The sequence below is a fragment of the Vicugna pacos genome, chromosome 2 (assembly GCF_048564905.1).
Source record: "Vicugna pacos chromosome 2, VicPac4, whole genome shotgun sequence".
Taxonomy (NCBI): domain Eukaryota; kingdom Metazoa; phylum Chordata; class Mammalia; order Artiodactyla; family Camelidae; genus Vicugna; species Vicugna pacos.
In genome coordinates this window covers 14,795,325-14,815,637 of record NC_132988.1, presented here as the reverse complement: position 1 = coordinate 14,815,637, position 20,313 = coordinate 14,795,325, and the positions used below count along the sequence as shown (strand labels likewise).

Here is a 20,313-nt window from a genome sequence, read left to right as displayed (position 1 = left end):
TTTCCTCTACTCTTTCCACTTCTCACCCATCCCCTAAACATCACCACTTTTTTGGACAAACATCTGGTTTCTGAATCCTTCATCTCTTGTACTGAATCTTTTCGAGCTGTTTTCATGATCAGTCACTTGCTTAGAAATGGGGCCAAGTCTTCTTCTTAGACTCACAGTGAGTTTTAAGGGACAGGGGAGGAAGGTGTTAAGCAAAGGTCTCCAGAAGCTGGGGAAACTCTGAAGGGAGATTTTACCTCTACTCAGATATGATTCGATTGAAGGACTGGCCCTATATATCATTATGCCCCAGTTTATTTACAAATATTGTTAGATGGGCACGTTTTGGTTTGAAGATCTCTTAATATCATTAAAATTGCAGTATTTCTCAAACTTTTGTAATGTTTGGGATAATTAAAATTGAAAAACAGTGTAAAAACCTAACAGCCAAGTTGCAGAAGCCCAGCACTGCCTTAATCACTTTGAATGCACTGTAGCTTAAATATAAAAGTAGTTGTACTTATGCACATAGGTCTTACACACCAATATAACCCAAACAAATTGATAACCTAAAAACCAACAAAACTGTATAGCCAATAAAAATGTAGAATAGCAACATAAAGCTACAGATTCTATTGCTCTAACTGAATTGTTGTTCCCAGTGTGGCCGCGGTGCTGAAGGCTGAATTCGGTGTGCTGTATTTCAGAATGCCGTGTAGTGAGTCAGCTTTCTCCCATTAAAGCCCAGCAAAGTTACATCACTTGATGCAGAAGGAGTTGAGGCTGTGGACACAGAGTGGCCTGGCTGTGTTTGATTTAGAAGTTAGCCATTCACATGTTCCAGAATAGGATGGTAAAAACATTTTAAGTCTTATCAAAATGAGTGCAGAATTAAAAACTGTTATGATGATCTCTTGTAGATTGTTGGCTCAGGTTTGAGGAGCAAGAAACAGAGTGGATCTGATCTCCAGGTTCCACCCTACCAGGAGATGAGAGAGGATTTTTTTTTTTCCCAGTGGAAATACTTTTGGTTAGTGAGTAGCATTTTTGTTTTTACTTTTACATAATTTCTTCGGTTTTAACTCCTCCTAAATATCAGTTCTGAAGCATGGCCATACTTCTTCCTAGACGTTCAGATGTTTGATGGAGCTTTTCTACCCTTTCTCAGCAGAAGGTATCGCAGCTGGTACCACTGGATGCGACTTTAGGAGGCAAGTTGTTTTCAGCCACTTGCCTTCAGATATGCTGAAGGAGCACCAATCATAGAGACGAAAGATCTCATTTTGTCCTCAGCCCTGCCCTGCAGGAAAGGCTGTTCTATTCATTCTGTGAATGTGGCAGCAATTCACACCAGATGCGCACAGACTGGGCACAGCATCCAAGCGAAAGCAGTGTACTTTGTGGTGTTCTGCTGGTTCCCATAAGGTTAAATTCTGGGCACTGTATGACTTGGGTAGAAAACCCAATTAAGTTGTTTGCCACAACAGAGCAGTAAGTCAGTCTGACTTTTCCTTACCTTGTGTTTTTCTTAACCAACTGGGTGTGGAAACTTGTCTTCAATGTGCTTTAGGTGGAGATGTGCACATTGTAATCCACCCAGCAGGACAGTCTCACAAACGTATTGATTCAGGACAGTAAACCATCTCATAGATGTAGCATTCCCAAATTTATTTTCCTTGGTTACATTCCTTTGGAAGTAATTTTTTCCTCAATTTTAGAAGTTAGGAAAAAGTTTATGTTTCTAAGATTTTTGCTGATATTAGACATTAAGTGTCAGCCATGCTTTCTTCTCTTTCCGTTTTTTCCTCTTCTGTGTTACCATATTTGTGTGTGTGTGTGTGTGTGGTGTGGGAGGGGCTTTTCTTTAAGCTCGACGAGTCCTTGCACTTTAGACTTGTAAACAAGTTTTCTTTTTCATCATGAAGTTCGGTGCTTGCTTCTACTCCGAGTTAGGTATCGTCTCAACGTCCAAATTTTGTATAACTGATTTTCTGCCATGAATGTCAAAAATGGTTCATAATTACAAGCTAATTAGTAGTGTCAGGTAGTTAATGTAAATATTTTAACAAAGACCAATGAGAGACTTTTGTAGGAATTGATAGAAGAGTAGGCTAATACATAGAAATGTGGAATTTCCCACTGCGTACGTTTGCATTTAGCTACTTGTAATTTCTAACAGTAAACTGACATCTTAAACATTGAGAGGTTACTGTGAGTTAGCTAATAAAATATAGTTTATATATAATACACAAAACCCTATATTTGTAAAGACACATACACATGTGTTCCATTGATTAAAGGACACATTGCATTTATTGCACTACAGTGCCATTGACCCTTGATGTTTTGATGGTCTGAAGTGAAAAAAAAACCTGTTGGTGGGTATGAGGCAGCCCTCAAAGCCCGCTTGTTTTGCTGTGTGCCTTACGTTGCCTCTTGATGGACTGTTATGACCGAAGAGGGTCTCAGACCACACACGACATCCTTTAGGAGCCGGTGCCTGCACCTTTCACCGTCATTCAGCATGAACACCTACACTGTGCAAATGTTTTACTTAAAAGTGATGCAGACCCAAACCATGAGGCATAAAATTTGTTTTGGAAATAAGCATTTTTGTCATTACTTTGGCAAACGAATTTTGAGTGCCTGCTGTATACCAGGTGCTGTGCTAGATGTGGGTGGTGTGAACACGGCACGTTCAGTGTTTTCAGGGAGCTTCCAGTCTAGGCGGTAGTTTGTAACCAGAGATTGTTTTCAGAGTCACCTGTGAAATCAGGAAACTTTACCCCCATGTTCTGGTCCCACTGTCGGGAGATTCTGATTCAGTTGAACGTGGTGAGGCCTGGGCATCTGTCCTCCTACAACAAAATCTCCTGACTGAAAAACATTCTCCTCTAAGAACCACTGGAAGAGACAAGGAGTAAGTGATTTTGAGAAATTTGCACTTTGTAGGCTCAGGATACAATAGGTACACCGAAGGGTGACATAATTTTTTAAACTTTATTTTTAAATTCTGAAATGTATATCTACAGAAAGTTCATAAAACATGTACAGCCCATGAGTTATTATGAAGTGAGCACCCCTGTGACTACCAGCCCTATCAAGAAATAGAGTATTGCCAGCAACCGAGAAGCTCTCCCTGTGTCTCTTCCTGGCTCTTCTCAAGGTGACAATAGCCTGACTTGCTTTCCTTTGTATTTTTACCACCAATGAAGGCATCGCTAATCAGTATAGTTTAATTTTATCTGTACTGAACTCTAAAGAGATTACGCCCTACTGCATGTATGCTTTTGTCATCTTTTGCTCCCCGTGATTTGTAAAATGCATCCCGGTTGTTGTGCACAGCGTGTTTGTTCATTTTCCTTACTGCGCAGTAGCAGTACGTCATGTGAACACGCCACATCTGTGCGGTATTCTCTTGTTGATGGGTATGTGGATTGATTCTTATGGTAAGCTTCTGAGCAGTACTTCTGTGAACATATGTTTGTGAGTGTATGTTCTAGTGCCCATGTCCCTCCGTTTCTCCAAGGCACTTTCCTGGGGTGGAAGCATATATGATGTATATGCTGTCAGCTTTTCACTAGGTAACGCCCACCTGTTTTTCCTAAGTGATTGGACCAATTTAAAACACATGGAAGTTCCAGCAATACATCAAAAGTTCCTGTTGCTTTACCTCCTTGCCAGGGGTGATTAATCTTGACTGGGCAGTAAAGATGAGATAAGGAGAGAGGAGGAGGAAGGCTATTTCAAGTATAAGAAGGAACGAGCATAAGAGGGTGTGATGAGTTTGGGAGGAAATTGCAAATATGCTGATATGACACTAACTTAGGAACCTCTGGGAAAGTGGCAGGAGAGGAGATGGAATATGTAATGTGCTGGGGAGTGTGGCCTTTATTCTGAAGGCAGCAAAGCAGGCAAAAGACATCAGATCTACAGTTTTTAAAACTTGCTGTGACAGCTGTGTGGAGGGGGCGAGGCCCGGTGTAGGCAGCTCAATTCCTCTCATCCAGGGAGAAATGAGAGAAGGCAGGGCTGAAGGGGCTGGGTTCCAGAGATGCTTAGACCAAAGTCAACAGTTTTGCCAGTTCTGTTGAATGTGGGGAAAGAGAAGAGAGACAGGAGTCTTGGTTTTTGCCTGGGTGACTGTATAGGTGGTGATTTCATTCAGTTAGGTGGGGGATTGCTGAAGAGGAGAGTTGAAGGCTGGTTTGTGGTCTGGGGGCGAGGGGGGAGGGCAGGGCAGTAAAGTGAAGTTAGTTTTAGACCTGTGGCATGTGAAATATCCATCGATTCTCTAATAGAGATGTTCTGGAAGTGGTTTGAACTCGAAGAAAGGACTAGGCTGGAGGTGTCATCATAGTCTGGGTGGTGGTTGAAGCCGTGGGCGGGTGGATGCAGCTGCCCATGAAGAATCAAAGGAGGATGATGATGGGGGAGGAGGGAGTGAAGAAAGGGACCCTGAAAAGCAGACCAAGAAGGGGCAACCAGAGAAGTTAAGAGGTAAGCTGAAAGAAATCAGATTGTGGAAGCTAAGGAAGGAAAGGATTTGTGGGAAGAGAATCTTGGCTGGTGCCCAGTGCCCTCAGAAGACACTAAGTGAAGTGACAGGATGTGCTTTGCGTTTGGCAGTCAGGAGGGACATGCTCGGGCATCAGAGTGTTTCAGCCAGGGGAGTGCAGGGAGCGAAGGTGATGCTGCAGTGGCTGAGGACGAAGAGTGGGCGAGGAAATGGAAAAAACCAGACGAGGAGGCTCCCTAACTTGGCAGTGAATGCACGCCAAAAGCACATTAGGTAGAGTGGAGCGAGGACTGAAGGAGGGGATTGTGTGTGTGAAGGTGGAGACACTTGTACATAACCCTGTAGAGGGCTGTGTAGCTGAACATAGGAGAGGAGAAGAGTGTCCCCAGAACTCAGCATGAGGAGCAGGAGGGACCTGGCATTGGCTGGGGGAGGGACCTGGCATTGACTAGGGGGAGGGTACCCTTGTCAGCGAAAAAAGAGAGGAGGTGAGGAAGCTGGCACAGACTGAAATATATCTGTAGGGATGAAGGTTTTCAGAGAACAAGAAATTGGGAGAATTCCTAGCTTTTCATAGCCTCTTGCCTCTTAAACAGGAGGCAGTTTGTTTGGTTGAGTAAGGACGAAAATTAATGGGTAACAAGTACCCAGACTGTAGGACACAGTTGTAGACACTTAGCCTGTCCATCTGCTGCATAGGAAGTAATGCAGAATGTCTTGGAACAGATGTCGGTGGTAAGAAGCCAAAGCGATGCTGCTGGAGAGAGTCCAAGGAAGTGGACAGACTTTCTATTCCGTACTGTGTTTGAGAACAGTTGAGGTGCATAACCGCTTCATGCTTCTCTCCAGCCTCCTTCTATATAGAAAACGAATCCTCTTTAAAAAAAAAAAAAGATTATTGGACTATAGTTGACTAACAGTATTTTTTTCATTTAATTTTTAAAAATATTTTTACTGAAGTATAGTCATTTTACAATGTTGTGTCAGTTTCTGGCATACAGCACAATACTTCAGTCATGTAGAAACCTACATATAATAATTTTCATATTCTTTGTAACCATAAGTTACTACAAGATATTGAATATAGTTCTCTGTGTTATACAATATAAACTTGTTTATCTGATTGACTAACAGTCTTAGTTTCAGATGCATGACAGTGATTTGATATTTTTATAGATTACACACCATACAAAGTTATCATAAAATATTGACTATATTCTATATGACTTATTTTATAACTTGTAGTTTGTAACTCTTAATCCTCTTCGCCCATTTGCCCCCCCGCCACTGCCCTCCTCTCTGGTTTGTTCTCTGTAGTACACATCCTTTTCTGTATAGTATTCTATAACTATAGATCATAACTTCCAAAATGATTTCCCACCGATGTCTTATGGTCGAAGAACTGTTATTAGAAACACACACAGAGAGAAGTGAAATATGTATGTGTGTGCATGTGTATCTCAACTGCCTTCAGCCAGAGACCACCAAGAGCAGACCTAGAGCTGGACAGGCTGAGTTTACCCCTCCCTGCAGCAGGGACGCATGGATGTTAGAGGATGCCTCGGGGCATCTGGTAAGAGGGTGTCAGAGCTATCAGAGGAGTGGGGCTTTGGATAATTTCAAGGAGGCTCTAAGGAAGCAGGGACTCATTCTGTATTGGGTGCTGTCAGAGGAGGACAATTCTGTGATTGAGTATCTCATTAAATCTTATTCACAGGGAGGGCAGACCAGAGTGAGGAAAAATCTATAATTGGTTAAGAAGTGGCAGCCACTCGTTGAAGGAGTTTGTTTTTGTGTCACTTGATCATAGTCTCAGAGTGACTTCATTTGCTATAGATATTCTATGAGATGATATCCAGAGAAGAACACAGATCTGACTGTGAGCATCAGACCAGCTTGTAGTGGCATCAGGATCTAGCTGTGAATGTCAGATCAATTTGGGACCTCGAGGACTGCTTTATTTTTCCTGTATCCATATATGATGTTTATATAGATACATACAGTTGTATCTTTAACTCTCATTTTTAAATGAGATGTTTATTCCTTTCCTTGTTCTGGTGGGTGCAGTTTTAATGAGTATTGGTAAGAGTTTAAAAAATTCTCTCATCACGTAATATTTCATCAATATATCAAGACTCATGACTTCAGGATATACTTTTTCAGCTGTCTCAGTAGCAGAAAATGCACTACCGTTTGGGAAACCTGTTCTCCCTCTGGGGAGTGAGCAGAGAACAGAAGACTCTTGCATTGATCCAGGTGGAAGTGGGTGCCATTGAGGGCAGAGAGGAGGGGCAGTTTTAGGAAAACTTGGAAGATGGAGTGGACAGAACGTGAGACCAGAGCATGGTGTGTAGGGAAGCCGCCGGGAGGGTGAGGGGTGACGGTTCCTAGCTGAGGCGTGTGAGTAGGAAGTGATGCTCCTCACCAGGACTGGGGGGAGAAGTGACAAGTTGGCAGGTGGGGAATAAATCTTAAACAAGAATCCCTACAGTGAATGAATCTGGTTGGGGAGAGACTAACTGCTCTCAGTCAATCTTGTAGGTGCCGAGTGTCTAACAAAAAATAACAATTTATTGATTGATTAACAGCAAGAGCTGTAACTGCCTAAGGAACCCAAACCTTAACTTGTTTTGTTTGTTTTGTTTTTTAATTTTTTTATTGATTTATAATCATTTTACAATGCTGTATCAAATTCCAGTGTAGAGCACAATTTTTCAGTTATACATGAACATATATATATTCATTGTCACATTTTTTTCTCCGTGAGCTACCATAAAATTTTATATTTATTTCCCTGTGCTATACTGTATAATCTTGTTTATCTATTCTACAATTTTGAAATCCCAGTCTATCCCTTCCCTCCCTCCGCCACCCTGGCAACCACAAGCTTGTATTCTATGTCTGTGAGTCTATTTCTGTTTTGTATTTATGCTTTGTGTTTTTTTTTTTTTTTAGATTCCACATATGAGCGATCTCATATGGTATTTTTCTTTCTCTTTTTGGCTTACTTCACTTAGAATGACATTCTCCAGGAGCATCCATGTTGCTGCAAATGGCATTAGGGTTAGGGTTAACTTGTTTTATCAGCATATTCTCTCCATGTAGACAAATCCATGTAAATAACAAAATCTTAATCAGGAGATTGTTTGATGGTGGGGGTAGGGCGACAGTGTAGCACGGGAAGCTGGCCTGGGGATCTTGGTGACTCCTGTTACCATGGTCTGGCATCTGTACTGTATGGATTTATGTGCCCAGTGTACAGAAACACAGGTCTGACCTCAGAACCATGTCTCGAAACTTCGTGCTGAAATGTTGAGTGCCAAGGTGGGTCTCACGTCATGTCAGCACCTAGCACGTGAGCTGACGCATAGCAGGGACTCAGTGCAGGCTGTGAGGTGGGAGTCTGGGCTTAACAGAAGAGTACTCTGTTTGTACTTAACTAGCATTTGTGTCTGCTTTAGGTGCAGGAAAGGGTGAGGCTCTGTCAAGCAGGCACTTGCCAGCCCTGGTTCAAAACTTTCCATGTTTATTATAGGATTGATCTACAAGGTTTTAATGAAAGCATTTTTATGAAGAGAGGAAGGGAGTTAAAGTTTTTCTGTAACCACATGCAAACAAATGAAAAGAGAGGCTTCCTATGCCTGTTTTCGTTCTGACATGCTGAGCCCATGTAAAGAGGCAAAATACAGACAAATGTAAAAGGCAGCTCTCCTGGCTGATCTGCCACTTTTGCAGGGATGGGGTTGGTCCAGGTAACTTGATGTGTTAAATTTGCTCTTGTATTGCCATTGTCATTTCTCTTTATACTGGGAAAGGCTTTCCCCCAGCTGACTCTCCCTGGCCTTAAAAAAAAAAAAAAGTTTACTTGTTGCTGAGATTCCATGTTTATCTTCCATGTTAAAATTTTGGATCAAAACACAGTGGGATTTTCAGCATAGGTAAAAATAGTAAGAGCTTTTCAACGTGAGAGTGGTTTTCTCTATACAATTAAAGCAAAACCATTATGATTTACTTTAGCTCATTAGTACATGCATGCGATGTGTAGTTCTGTTTTGTGAAATTTATACGTACTTTTAAAATTACATGCCATTTTCCCAGATGATTACACTGTGAAAAACTCTGTGTACAGAATTGAATAATCTCTAACTGAATGGTGATGGTTGGGCTAGATTTCACATTATTGACGTAGAGGCAGCATTAAAGCCTGTGACTGGCTCCCTACATTGCTTGGGAATGTTACACCTTTAAACAGAAGACACCACTCCTCTTTTCAGATCCTTCTTATATGTCTGACCCGTTACTGAATTGTCCATGTGCCTTTGGGAGTCTTTAAGTTCTCCATTAATCAGGATTTCAAGAATAGCCTGATAATAGTTAAATACAATATTTGTATTAACAGGCTTTTCTCAAGAATTCCCTTTCACTATGTTGGGTTTTTGTTTTTGTTGTTTTTGTTTTTGTTTTGCTTTTAGCATTTAAGGCTTGTACCGTGTACTGTATTAAGAAGGAGGCCATCATACTGAAGATGTGAAAAAATAATGGATTCTTTTTGAGTTACAGGATACCTTAGAGAAAATCTTAGAGTGCAGCTCCTTTATCTTCTGTGCCAGAAAGTTGAGACTCAAAGAATTGGGTGACGTCTGAGTTTCCTGAAAGAAAAATCGTGATTTTTTTTCTGACATATATTTATGAAAATTATTATTTTTCAACATATACTTTTAGAACTTCATGAACATTGAATCATTTAACCAATTGACAAATAGTATAGTTTTTATGTTTAGTAAAAATTAAGAAGGCTACGTGAGTAGTGAACACATCACTTTACTTAATATCCTTCCCCATATAAGCCATCATAGAAGAGACTGTCCATTTAATTATTTTAAATTCACATTCTTCAATTAGGAAAAAATAATGCTTGAGGTTTGTTTCTTTGAGCTGTCAAAACTCTTCCTTCGTTTTTGCAGTGCTTCAGTAATTTTGTACATGATCATGTAACTGAATAGAATTTAGTCAGCTATGTGAATTTTGTAGTGATTTTTCTTTGATTAGGACTGAAATGTCTAGTTGGAAAGAGGAGAAAATGTTTTATTTCTTTATGTGAATATATTGTTTTGTGATAGAGTTACTTCTCCCAGAATGAGACAGTAACAATTAAATTACTTAATGGACTTTCGGAACTAGGGAGTGCCTCGGAATTCACCTGGTTCAACAGCTCCAACTTGACAGACGATGATGTAGAGAAGCAGAATGCAGGGGGCTTATCCAGGGTGACATTTGATCAGAATAAAACCCAGATTCTTTCTAGTTTCTTTGCCCAGTGCATTTCACTCTGTAATGCACGCTATTCTCTCAAAACTAACCTGGATGCTATTAAAAGAACGGGGTGTGGGAAGAATGCCAAACCTGTTAAGTTTAGGAGTTTGCTCATTGGGTTTCCAGCATTTGTGCTTCATACAGAATGCCCCTGTGGTGGGGGTAATAACCACGCTGATAAAACTGATTTTTGCTTTTTAGGTGAGAGTTACGTGTGCGCATCGAACGAACCGTTCCGTAAAGTTGATTACACCAAAAACGTTAATCCGAACTGGTCTGTGAACATCAAAGGTGGGACCCCTCGGGCCTTGGCTGCCCCCTCCTCGGTGAAGAGTGAGGTGAAGGAAAGTAAAGATTTCATCAAACCCAAGTTAGTGACTGTGATTCGAAGTGGAGTGAAGCCTAGGAAAGCTGTGCGGATCCTTCTCAATAAGAAGACTGCTCATTCCTTTGAACAGGTCTTAACAGATATCACCGAAGCCATTAAACTGGACTCAGGAGTGGTCAAGAGGCTCTGCACGCTGGACGGGAAGCAGGTAAGATGTTTCTAGCCCCGTGCTTTCCATCTCACTTTTAACCTCTGCCTGTGCCTTGGTGGTTATGTATTTAACAATATGAATTTCATAGCTCATTGGAGTCATTCTGGTAGTCGGCTTGTGAGGTACTAGAAGTTATTCTAGCCTTCCATCCCATGAGGGTGTGTGTGTGTGTGTGTGTGTGTGTGTGTCAGCCTTTTTGTGAAAATGTAACTGACTTACCTGTCTTTTTACCCAAATATCTCAAAAATGAATGTAGAAAAATCTATCAGATACTTCTTATGGCCACTGGAAGGGAAATGTAGACTTCTGAAGGAAAAGTGTAGGTTGAGGAGGCTTCCTACATAAAGTGGAATATTCTCTATTTAAGAATAAGAACACCTGTTGACTGATAGAGTCGTCATGGGCTTGGGTAAATCACAGAAGTAAAAGATATTTCTCTTAGAAAAGTCTTTTTCTCCCTACTTATGTATAATATAGAAAATGCAGGTCAAGGAAAAGAAAGGACTTTTATAGGAATGTCCACATGAGTTTTGTAGGGAACAATGGAGGAAATTAAGCAGCATTTCTGAAAGATATACACAAATTACACAGGAAAATGCAAGCCGAAGTATGGTAACAATATACAAGGGAATCTGATAGACAGAAAAACAAAACAACAACAAAAAAAAACTGAGCAAATTGCAAGAATGCATGAATAGCAGTTACACAAATACTGAGTTTCACCACAATCAGATTATCATTCCTAAAGAGAAACATGTGGCTTCTAAAGTGTATTTTTTCCTAATTTCAATAAAGTTATGTCATTAGGTTTACATTGTATTGAACATTATAGTTTCCAACATTCAATTTGTTTCTTCATTCCATCTTGTTTCGCCCCTCTAACGTAATTAATTTTATACTGAAGTGTTTGGCTCATGCTGTACTGAGAAGGAATAATATAAAACATTGGAGCAGTGTCTTCTGGAACAATACAAACTAGTTTTCTGATTTTCTAAGACCAGATCTGTTTACCAGGTTGTTTTCTTAAACATAAACGACATTTTTAAAATAGGTTCTGAAAATTCTAGCAGATTAGAGTGAGGTTACAATGACTTTTCTAATTAATTAAGCTAATGATTAGACATAACACTTCATAGCGGCCTGCCCCAAGATAGGCTCTCAGTATGAATGGAAATAGACACTTTACAAATTGAGTTAATATAAGCACAGGATAACACAAAACACCTTAAAGATTCACCCTGCAAGCAAAGTGAAAATAAATTAGACCACAAGACAGGGGATATGGTAAATCAAAGAACTGATTCTTGGGGGACCCAGGGAAGGCAAGAAATGGAGAGGACAAATATTTAAGATGCCTGACAAAAAGAAAAATGAAAATCAAAGGTGTGCCAGATTGGAAAACATAAAAGTGTCATATAAACAGGAAATGCAGTTGAGATTTTAAAAATTGAAACAGATTTGGAAATCTCCAAATGAATGTTGTTCACGGAAAATATAAGTGAAATACAGAAATGGAACATCTAATTGAAATAGTGATCACTGAAATTTTAATAGTTATCCAAAAAAATTATCTTTGAAAAGCCCCCAGATTAGAAGTATTTGTATGTAAAAAGCAACTCAAATCACCAACATATTAAAAAAGGTACACTGCTATGAGTAGACTTATGACAGGAACTAAAGGATGGCTTCCTATTAAGAAACCTGTTTATACATGAGATCTTGAAGAAAAAAGCGTAATGGTACAAACAGTCCCAAAAAGATGTTGCAAAGGCATTTGGCAAAATATGAATCCGTATCTAGTTAAAGATTTAGTAAGAGAAATGAAAGGTGAATTCTTTAATACACTAAAAAAAAAGAAGAATCTCTGTCTGAAACAAAACCACCCATATACTGGTAAACAAATTAGTGGAAGTATTTCTGTGTCAGTCAGGTACAAATAAGGGCCTGGCAGCACTGGTATTGATCATTGTTCTATACATCCTTCCTGGTTTTTATTTAGTTTAATTGTAGTTTCAAGAAGGATCTAAATTTGTTTGCTTTTGGGTGAGGGGAGCAATACCCAACAAAGTAATTTTAAAAGTTAATCTGGAAAAATAAGCAGGAAAATTTTGGAAATAATGATTAATGGGCTCTCCTGCTACCAGATATTAAATCATCATCCTCATGCCATACCAAAAATCAATTCCAGGTGTCTTAAAAATATAGATATCAAAAGGAGACAAAAAAACTAAAAGAAAACATGCTAATAATTGAAGTGGAAAGAGTTTTCTAAGTATAAAAGTAATGGAAAAGTCACAAAGGGAAAAGTTGACTGGTTGGATGTAAAAAGTAAAAATTTCTAGCTGTCATAAGCAAAGGTTATATGCATTTAAAAATTCAATCTCACTAATAAAAATGCGAGTTAAGGCATTGAGATGTATTTTTAATAGATAAAATTGACAGTTTTAGAAAGAAAATGTTATGTTTTAATGTGCAGTGAATCGGCATTCTCAAGGAATGATGGAAGTGTAAGTTTCAAATCTTTATGGAAAGCTATTTTTTTTGTACAACAAAAATGTTTTTGCTATTATAACTAGTAAATTAGCTTCTACTAGTTAATCCTAAATAACTGGAAATGCAAATGTAATTATACAAAATAGTTTTCATCCCAGCAATAAGAGCAAAAGATTGGAAACAATTTAAAATCTCTAAAGTAGAAAATAGTTAAATGGTATTACCATAGAATTCATATGTTGTGGCCATTGAAAATTCTATTTGGGAGAATACTTAAAGACATGGGAAAATGTTAAGCAGAAAAAACAAGGAAAAAACTCTATAGCGTGTTTTCAATTTTGTGTTAAGAAAGAAAAACAAAGGAAGACTTTTTTAAAAATAAATTCAGAAGGAAACAAGATTATAGTTGCCATCAGAAATCCAGTATTTGCTCTTCTGATTTCCTGTACTTCTTTCTCATGTCTGCTTAGAAGCAGAAACTCAAGCACTGAGAAAGAAAACGACTGATTTCAATCAGATTGGAGAAATTCAAGCATTGAGTTAATCCTTGACATTTTGACATGTTGCTATAAAATGTTACAAGTATCACTTTTGCCACTATTTGGGTCTTATAGAACTTAAAATGCAAAGAAAAGAGATATTTTTAAACTTTGAAATAAAAGACTTCTTTGGAAAAACTGCAGATTTCATTGTTGATAGACACACCACCTGTGGATATTGTATTTTCAGACTGCCAGGTATCCTTAATGCTGTAGTTTTTCTAGGTGCTGATTTAGTATTTGTGCTTAGTATTTAAAACTGCAAGTCTGTCTTTTGGTCGATAGGTGTTATAAGTATAAAGAGAGCATTAAATCTTGCTTAGAATTAGCATAAGAAATATGTCTTGTGCTTAAGATTAATGCAGACCTTTCAGTGGGCAGTGTTCATTTTGATTTTTTTTCTACAGAATGATTTTTTAATGGGTATGTAAAACTATCTGCTCTCTGAAAATTCTCAAGGAAAGGCCAGCTTTGCTTAGGTGAAGAGGAAGGAACTAAGATGTGCTAATGGGTCATCCCTGCACAAAATTTTAGACTGTCTACCTTGACTTTCATGTTCTGTTCCTGGTTACTTCCTACCCAGATTTGTTGTTTTCATTTTAATCAGTCTGATTTTGTCAAAAGATAATTTATAGGCAGTTCATCCTGAACAGTCAGTGATCTCATTCTGACGCCTATGCTGGAGTTTTAAGGGCCCTGGTTATCCTTATGGGCTTGAAAGCTTTCCTGATTGAAGAGGCAATGGTCTGTTACGTGCCAGTAGCATTTATGTTGTGAAAACTATGTCCCTGATATCTTTTCTTCCCTTAAAGTGGAGATCACATCTTCCTGGTACTGTTGTCTCCATTTACAAGGTCTGATTTGGTTTGTCTCTATAAAATCACTTTGGATAAAATCACATTTGAGAGTTTTATTCATGTTAACTCTTGGGTTCTCTTCAGTGTCAAGCAGTGGTTCCAGCTGGGTGCACTTTTGCCCCTTGGGGACATTTGGCGATGTCTGGAGTCGGTCTTGACTAGAGATGAGGATTCTACTGGCACCGAGTGGGTGGAGGCTGCTCCCCATCCTGCCAGGCACAGGGCAGCCACAGCATGATTCTCTGGGGCCCAAAATGTCAGTAATGCTGAGACTCAGACATCTTGGTATAAAGTAAGTGACATGATTTCAAAGGAAAGTGATACTTACTAAAACATTAACTTTGTTGTCAGTTAGGCCATGTGCTATACGTTCTGTTTATTTCTGGACTTACGGATTTTTCTCATAACCTTTTGTCCACTTTTTCTCTAACTGAGGCAGGTGTGTTGGAATATCATGGTTTGTTATCTTTGTTGTCCTGGATTTCAAACTCTTTGTCTTCGTTGTGTGAGGCTGACGTGCAGGTAGGTAGTGTGGCTTCACAGGGGATTAAATAAAGATGGCCCCGAAAGTTTCACATTTGAAGAGAAGCCTCAGAAATCAGGGTTTAATCTTGTGACATTTTAAGTATTTTTTACTTTAAAGTGATGCCATGATTATCAATTTAAATATGTACACATATATACACACACACACAACCTATGTATTTATAGATAGGATGACTAGAAAAAAATCATTTGTAAATGGAAGTCATCACTATTCCCCTCAGTAATTTTCTTTTAACTTGTAATTAATTTAAATGCTTCACTTGTTTTTCTTTCTAAAAGCAAAACCTTCTTGAACTTTTAAGTTAAATTGTATAGGGAAACAAGGTTTACTTTTAACATTTTTTAAAGTCAGGATGACTTTCATATAATAAACTACAGCAGGGGGAAGTTCTTTAAAAAAAAAAAGTCTTCATTCTGTTAAAGGGCTAAAAGTTTCAAATATAGCTTTCGTCCACATATGTAAAAGATTCTAGCTTTTAGCTTTCCCAGAAACAGCAAAGTTTTAACATAAAAGAAACATATTTAGTGGAATTTTGGAACAAGTTGATTCTTGTCATGGGCAGAGGCAAAACAGATTCAGAAATTGCTAGCAGTTGATACTTTCAGGGTAAAATACTTCCAGACTTTGGGACTGCCGCCAGCCTCAGGATGCCCCACGCCATGGCTGCTTCTGGGGAACGTGGCAACTCCTTGGAGTGCATCCATCTTACCGACTATCTTAGAGTTTATGAAGGTTTTCACCCACATTTTTTCAAAAAGATGATTTCATGGGTGCTATTATATAACATTTATTTTGTATCTTTTACTTTTCCAGCATCACATTATACCTGTGAAGATTCATTTCTTTGTAATGATCCAGCCATACTTATTTAAAGCAATCTCTTCTCAAAAATTGCTATAGAAAAATCAACTGGTTAAATATAAGTATTTTCTATAATTCATTTAATCCTGGTATAATTTTTCCTTGAAGTAGATGAGGACAGTTTGGATTTCCTTTTGTAGATAATAGAAATTCACAGACAACAGTGTTTTGTCCTCCTAGATAAACTGAATTCACACCTGAAGTGTAGGTAGCCCTGGTCTATCTCAAGCAATGGAAAATTTATCCCAATCAGGAATCTACAGACTCTGTGTAACTGGTGGGATTTTCTCAGTGCAGCTAGAAGTCCAAGTACAGAAAGGGAGAAAACGTCAATTTGTTCTTTGATCCCTGATCTAAGCAGATTTATCTCTGACTTTAAAAAAGTGAGAAGGCTTAATCTTTGCTTTTTATTTAGTGAATCCCTCCTCTCAGAGAATGATCTGAAAAGTGGGAAGAAGGAAGGAAGCGTTTAGATGTCTTTGTTCTTCTTTTGTTAAAGTGAAGTTTGTGTTTTGCCATTCTGGTCTCCACTGTATAGATCGTCCCCCGACCTCAAGTAGTACCTTCTCCCTTTTAATGGGAAACTGTAGGAACACACTAAAATCCTGTTAGTAATGACCGGAGGTGCACCTTAGGAGAAGAGATGCTTAAGAAAAACAGTTTTAGCTCTCAGTGAATTATGCAATGTCAAGTGTAGGAGAGATAAAAATGACGTCACTGCAAACGCTTCTGTTTCCTTATTTATTTCTTTGATGTCTAAGTTGGAGTAATGCATAGAACACAAAGATTGTATTAAATTAGTTTCGTTGTGTTATGAATTTATTTTTCAGTGGTTATTACAAGTATTAAAAAATATATTTTGCCACATATGTGTTGTACAGTGCTGAGAATAATAGCTAACAGCCTCATTAGCTAACAGCCAATAGCTTTCTGTGTCAGGCATCACATTGTGCTTTGTATCAGCCTTCTCCATGAGTCCTTGAGAGTCAGGTCGTGCAGTTTCCATTTAGCAGTGGGCAGGTTGAAAGAAAGAGAAATGAAGTAACCTGCCCAGAGTCATGCAGCTGGTGGTGCAACTGGGGTCCATACCCTGGGAGTGTGATCCTAGACCACATGCTTTTCATGGCTGCTCCGTGAGCCCTCTGCCTGCAGGCGTGGTGAACAGCTTCGGTGATGGTGAGGAGGGACAGGACAAGTCACTAATATGCTAAACAGGTTACTTCCAAAGATTTTTGGGGGGTTTTAAAATGATACTGTTTTACCTCAGGTTTCTCTAAAATCTGTGTAATAATAGGTTATGTGGTAAAATTACACTTTGGGTAGGATCTGAAAAATGGAAAAATTGGTTAAGGAGTGATGATATGCTTGACAAAAAGACAACTCAGTTATTTTATAGATTTAACTTTTAAAAATGAAAATATATGACATTGCATAGGTGTTTAGAAAATACAGGAGAAAATAAATGCACAATCCTTCCATCTAAACACTGTTTTCAAGGATTCCTGTCTATGCTTTCAAATACACGTTTTTGTCTTTTTAAAAAGAAAACTACCCAAATAAATCAGGACATTTCTATTGGAAAAATTCAAACAATTCAGGGAAATGCAAAGAATGAAAGTTTCTTTTCACATCTGCCCATCTTCCTCAACCTACTCTACTTCTTAAAAGGATCCACTAACAGCTTAGTTTTAATCATGTATCATGCTTTTTTCACTTATTAATCATACTCTTCCATGCTGTTATATAATTTGCACCTTTCATACTTAAATGACTGAATAATAGTCAGTTAGCTAGGTGGACTGTGATTGATTTACCCTATTCCTGGACATTTGGGCTGTTTCCAGCTTTTCATTTTATCCTCTGATCTTGCTACATGTCGATTTTACCATGCGTTGGATCAGTTCCTTTCTTTAGGATAGATTCCTACGGGCAGATTACTGGAAGAGACTCTTTGTAAGGATTTGAGAGATACAATCAAAGCTGTAGACACAAAGTTGTCCTAGTTGGTAACACTCCTGGCCTGTGCCCCAGTATTTCTGAAGCTGGGAGAGACTTATGAATGCATTAGATACGACAGCCAGGTACAACGTGCATACTTAACTTCTTGCATGGAAAATGATACATTCTGTGAAATTCCTGTTGTGTAAATTGAAGCCTACATGTATTCCTCTTACCATCTCCACCTTTGCTACTTTCTGTTCTAGAGAGTAGTTTAAGGAGAAAAGCCAGCTGACCTGTGTATCAGTTTTATGTTCAAGGCAAGCGTCAACCAGCTGGTCTTGAGGATGTTAAGCTTAGTAGGGAGAAACTTTTTTTTAGCAGATAGCCCACATTATGATACTATGTCACTTTAATCTTGAACTAAAAGACCTATCATTTCATTTTTTTTAACATTTTAAAAATTGAGGTATAGTTGATTTACAATATTGTATTAGTTTCTGGTGTACAGCATAAAAGACCTATCATTTCATTCAATTTTTAAAAAAATAACCTTTCCCTAGTTGCCCAAAATCCCATAGGTGTATTTCTGGTGTTCAGTGAAGTCAGGTAACTTCTTTCTTTGTACTGTTTTGACACAGAATTGAGTCAAGGATATTACTTGCAATATTTGCTTTGTAATGTTAATTACTTTTGGTCATAGCTAACTTTTGGATTTGTTCTGTTGCTTTTGTATGCTGTCATGAATGTCTGTTGATCACAATTTCTACCAGTGTGTGTAATATGTAATATTTCTTTACAAGTTTTACTAGATTTCATGAAAGGGTCATTCACTCATCATGCCTTATGATAAAAACAAGGACAGGTGCAAAGCCAGTAGAGTATTTTAGAATGTATAATTGAGGTGGGAAATTATTTACTCCAACTTGCTAAAGTTACAGATGAGAAATCTGGGGGGCTCACTGCAGCTTTTGAGAACATGTTGAAATCTTTGATTCTTCTCTACCAAGTAAAGCCTCACTCAAAATCTGGTGTATGATCAGCTTGTTTGCAGTTTAAGAAACTCTTCTTTGGCCTGTTTTACTCTGTTCATTTTAGTTGAGGGAAGTGTTTATTTTCAGCCTTCAAGTCATTGATTTTTCTAGGGAGCAGAAGATAAGCTTGACCATGGTCATCCACATAACTGACTCTAAAACTAACAATTGCTTCGTAGAGGAAAATAGTGCTAGAGTCTGTGTTTGCTATTTCAGTAACCCTGTGCAGTTTTCTGGATTTAAACATTAATCTCTTGCATTGCTTTTATGTAAGGAAGAGCACCACACTTCAAACAGTAAGGCTGGCTTTCATGAATATTCTCTCCATGTATTTTTAGAAATTCTAATTGTAGTGTGATGCCAGCGCCAGACGCCCAGCAAAGTGTTGGAAAGCTCGTAGTCATTAGAGGTTCGCCTCCGTAGAAGTTCAATTCTCTGAGCCTGAGGACTGTTAGGAACGAAGCAGCGCTTACCCAGAAGGAGCCTTCTGCTCTTCCCGACGACGCGTTTCAGGCTCTGTTAAGACTTCAAATAGTAAAGTTTTATTTTACGTTTTCCTTTTTTGTTTTGTGATGGTTTATGGCAAGCGTCTCCAAATGTGAGCATAAAGGCATTTGATTGTGTTTTTAAATACTGCTCTTTGTTTGCCCACAGGGTAAGCCATCAAAGTGCCATTTTAAGTATGAGTTATGGGAGATATTGAAATATCTGTGTATTGGTACTTATTGAAGCCGACATTAGTTACGTGGTTGTGTTTCTGAATGATTAAATTTATTAAACACCTGATCTTTACTATCACTTTACGGTATATATTTTTGGTGGTAAAATATTATGGCTACACATGCCATTGAAAATACATTAAAAAGGTAGTTTTTTTTCTTTTTATGAAATACAAAGGTTGTGTAAATGGAAACTTGTAAAAGCCCAGTTAGGTAACTTAATCCAAATTTTAACATTTTATATGTCTTTTCACTTATTTCAGTAGTCTAGATTTTTACATGTAGATAAAAGATACAGCTTTTCTGGGAGTTTTAAAAGTGATTTTCGCCTCAGAGCATTCCTGCCTAGGCAGCACAATCAGTCAATGTCTTCTCCATCTCCTGAGCTTCTAGGAGCTGAGAGTTGTGGTCAGTGTGATGTGTGCCCTAAGGATCTGGGTATATGCACTGGAGTCAGAAAATGCAAACTGAAATCTGATTTAAACACATTCATTTCCTGTGGCACACAATTGCATTTTAATACTGAATGAGACAGGGTTCACACTTATGCAATGAGGAACATCATTAAAGATTTCTAGTGATGAGAGAGAAGAGACACGAACATTTAGTGCCAGCTCCTGTGGCGGACTTTTTACACATTTTGTCCCTTAATGCTCGTGAGCAGCCTGAGGTAGGGAAACGGTGATACCTCCATGCCAGGAATGTTACAGAGCACATCCAGCCGACTTGTTGGTCCTTTGGTTTCAGCAGACTTCTTGACATGACAGTGCACTCATCCCATGAGGTTGCCTTTGCTCCACACATCTTTTATTTACTCTTGGAGCTCATTTTCAAGACCCAAGGGAAGGTCCGTCTCACTAGTTTCTAATTATTCCTGATCATTTTCCAGAATCTATTATGAAGCACACCTGTTTACTTTGTTCTTTAGATTTGGCTCAGAATGGCCTCCTACACTTTCCCCCCCCC

General features: G+C 38.6%; 1 protein-coding gene across 11 annotated transcripts in view; it reads left to right on the top strand.

The window, feature by feature from the left end:
- The window catches only part of DCLK2 (doublecortin like kinase 2), a 137,478-nt gene that overhangs the window by 8,501 nt on the left and 108,664 nt on the right, over positions 1 to 20,313 (top strand). For all 11 annotated transcript variants that reach the window (XR_012079642.1, XR_012079660.1, XM_072975754.1 and 8 more), the window contains exon 2: positions 10,022 to 10,356. Coding sequence is in view for 9 of the 11 variants with exons in the window: in XM_072975754.1 (XP_072831855.1) it covers positions 10,022 to 10,356 (335 nt within the window). In the remaining 2 variants the exon portion in view is untranslated. The remainder of the gene's footprint in view (positions 1 to 10,021; positions 10,357 to 20,313) is intronic.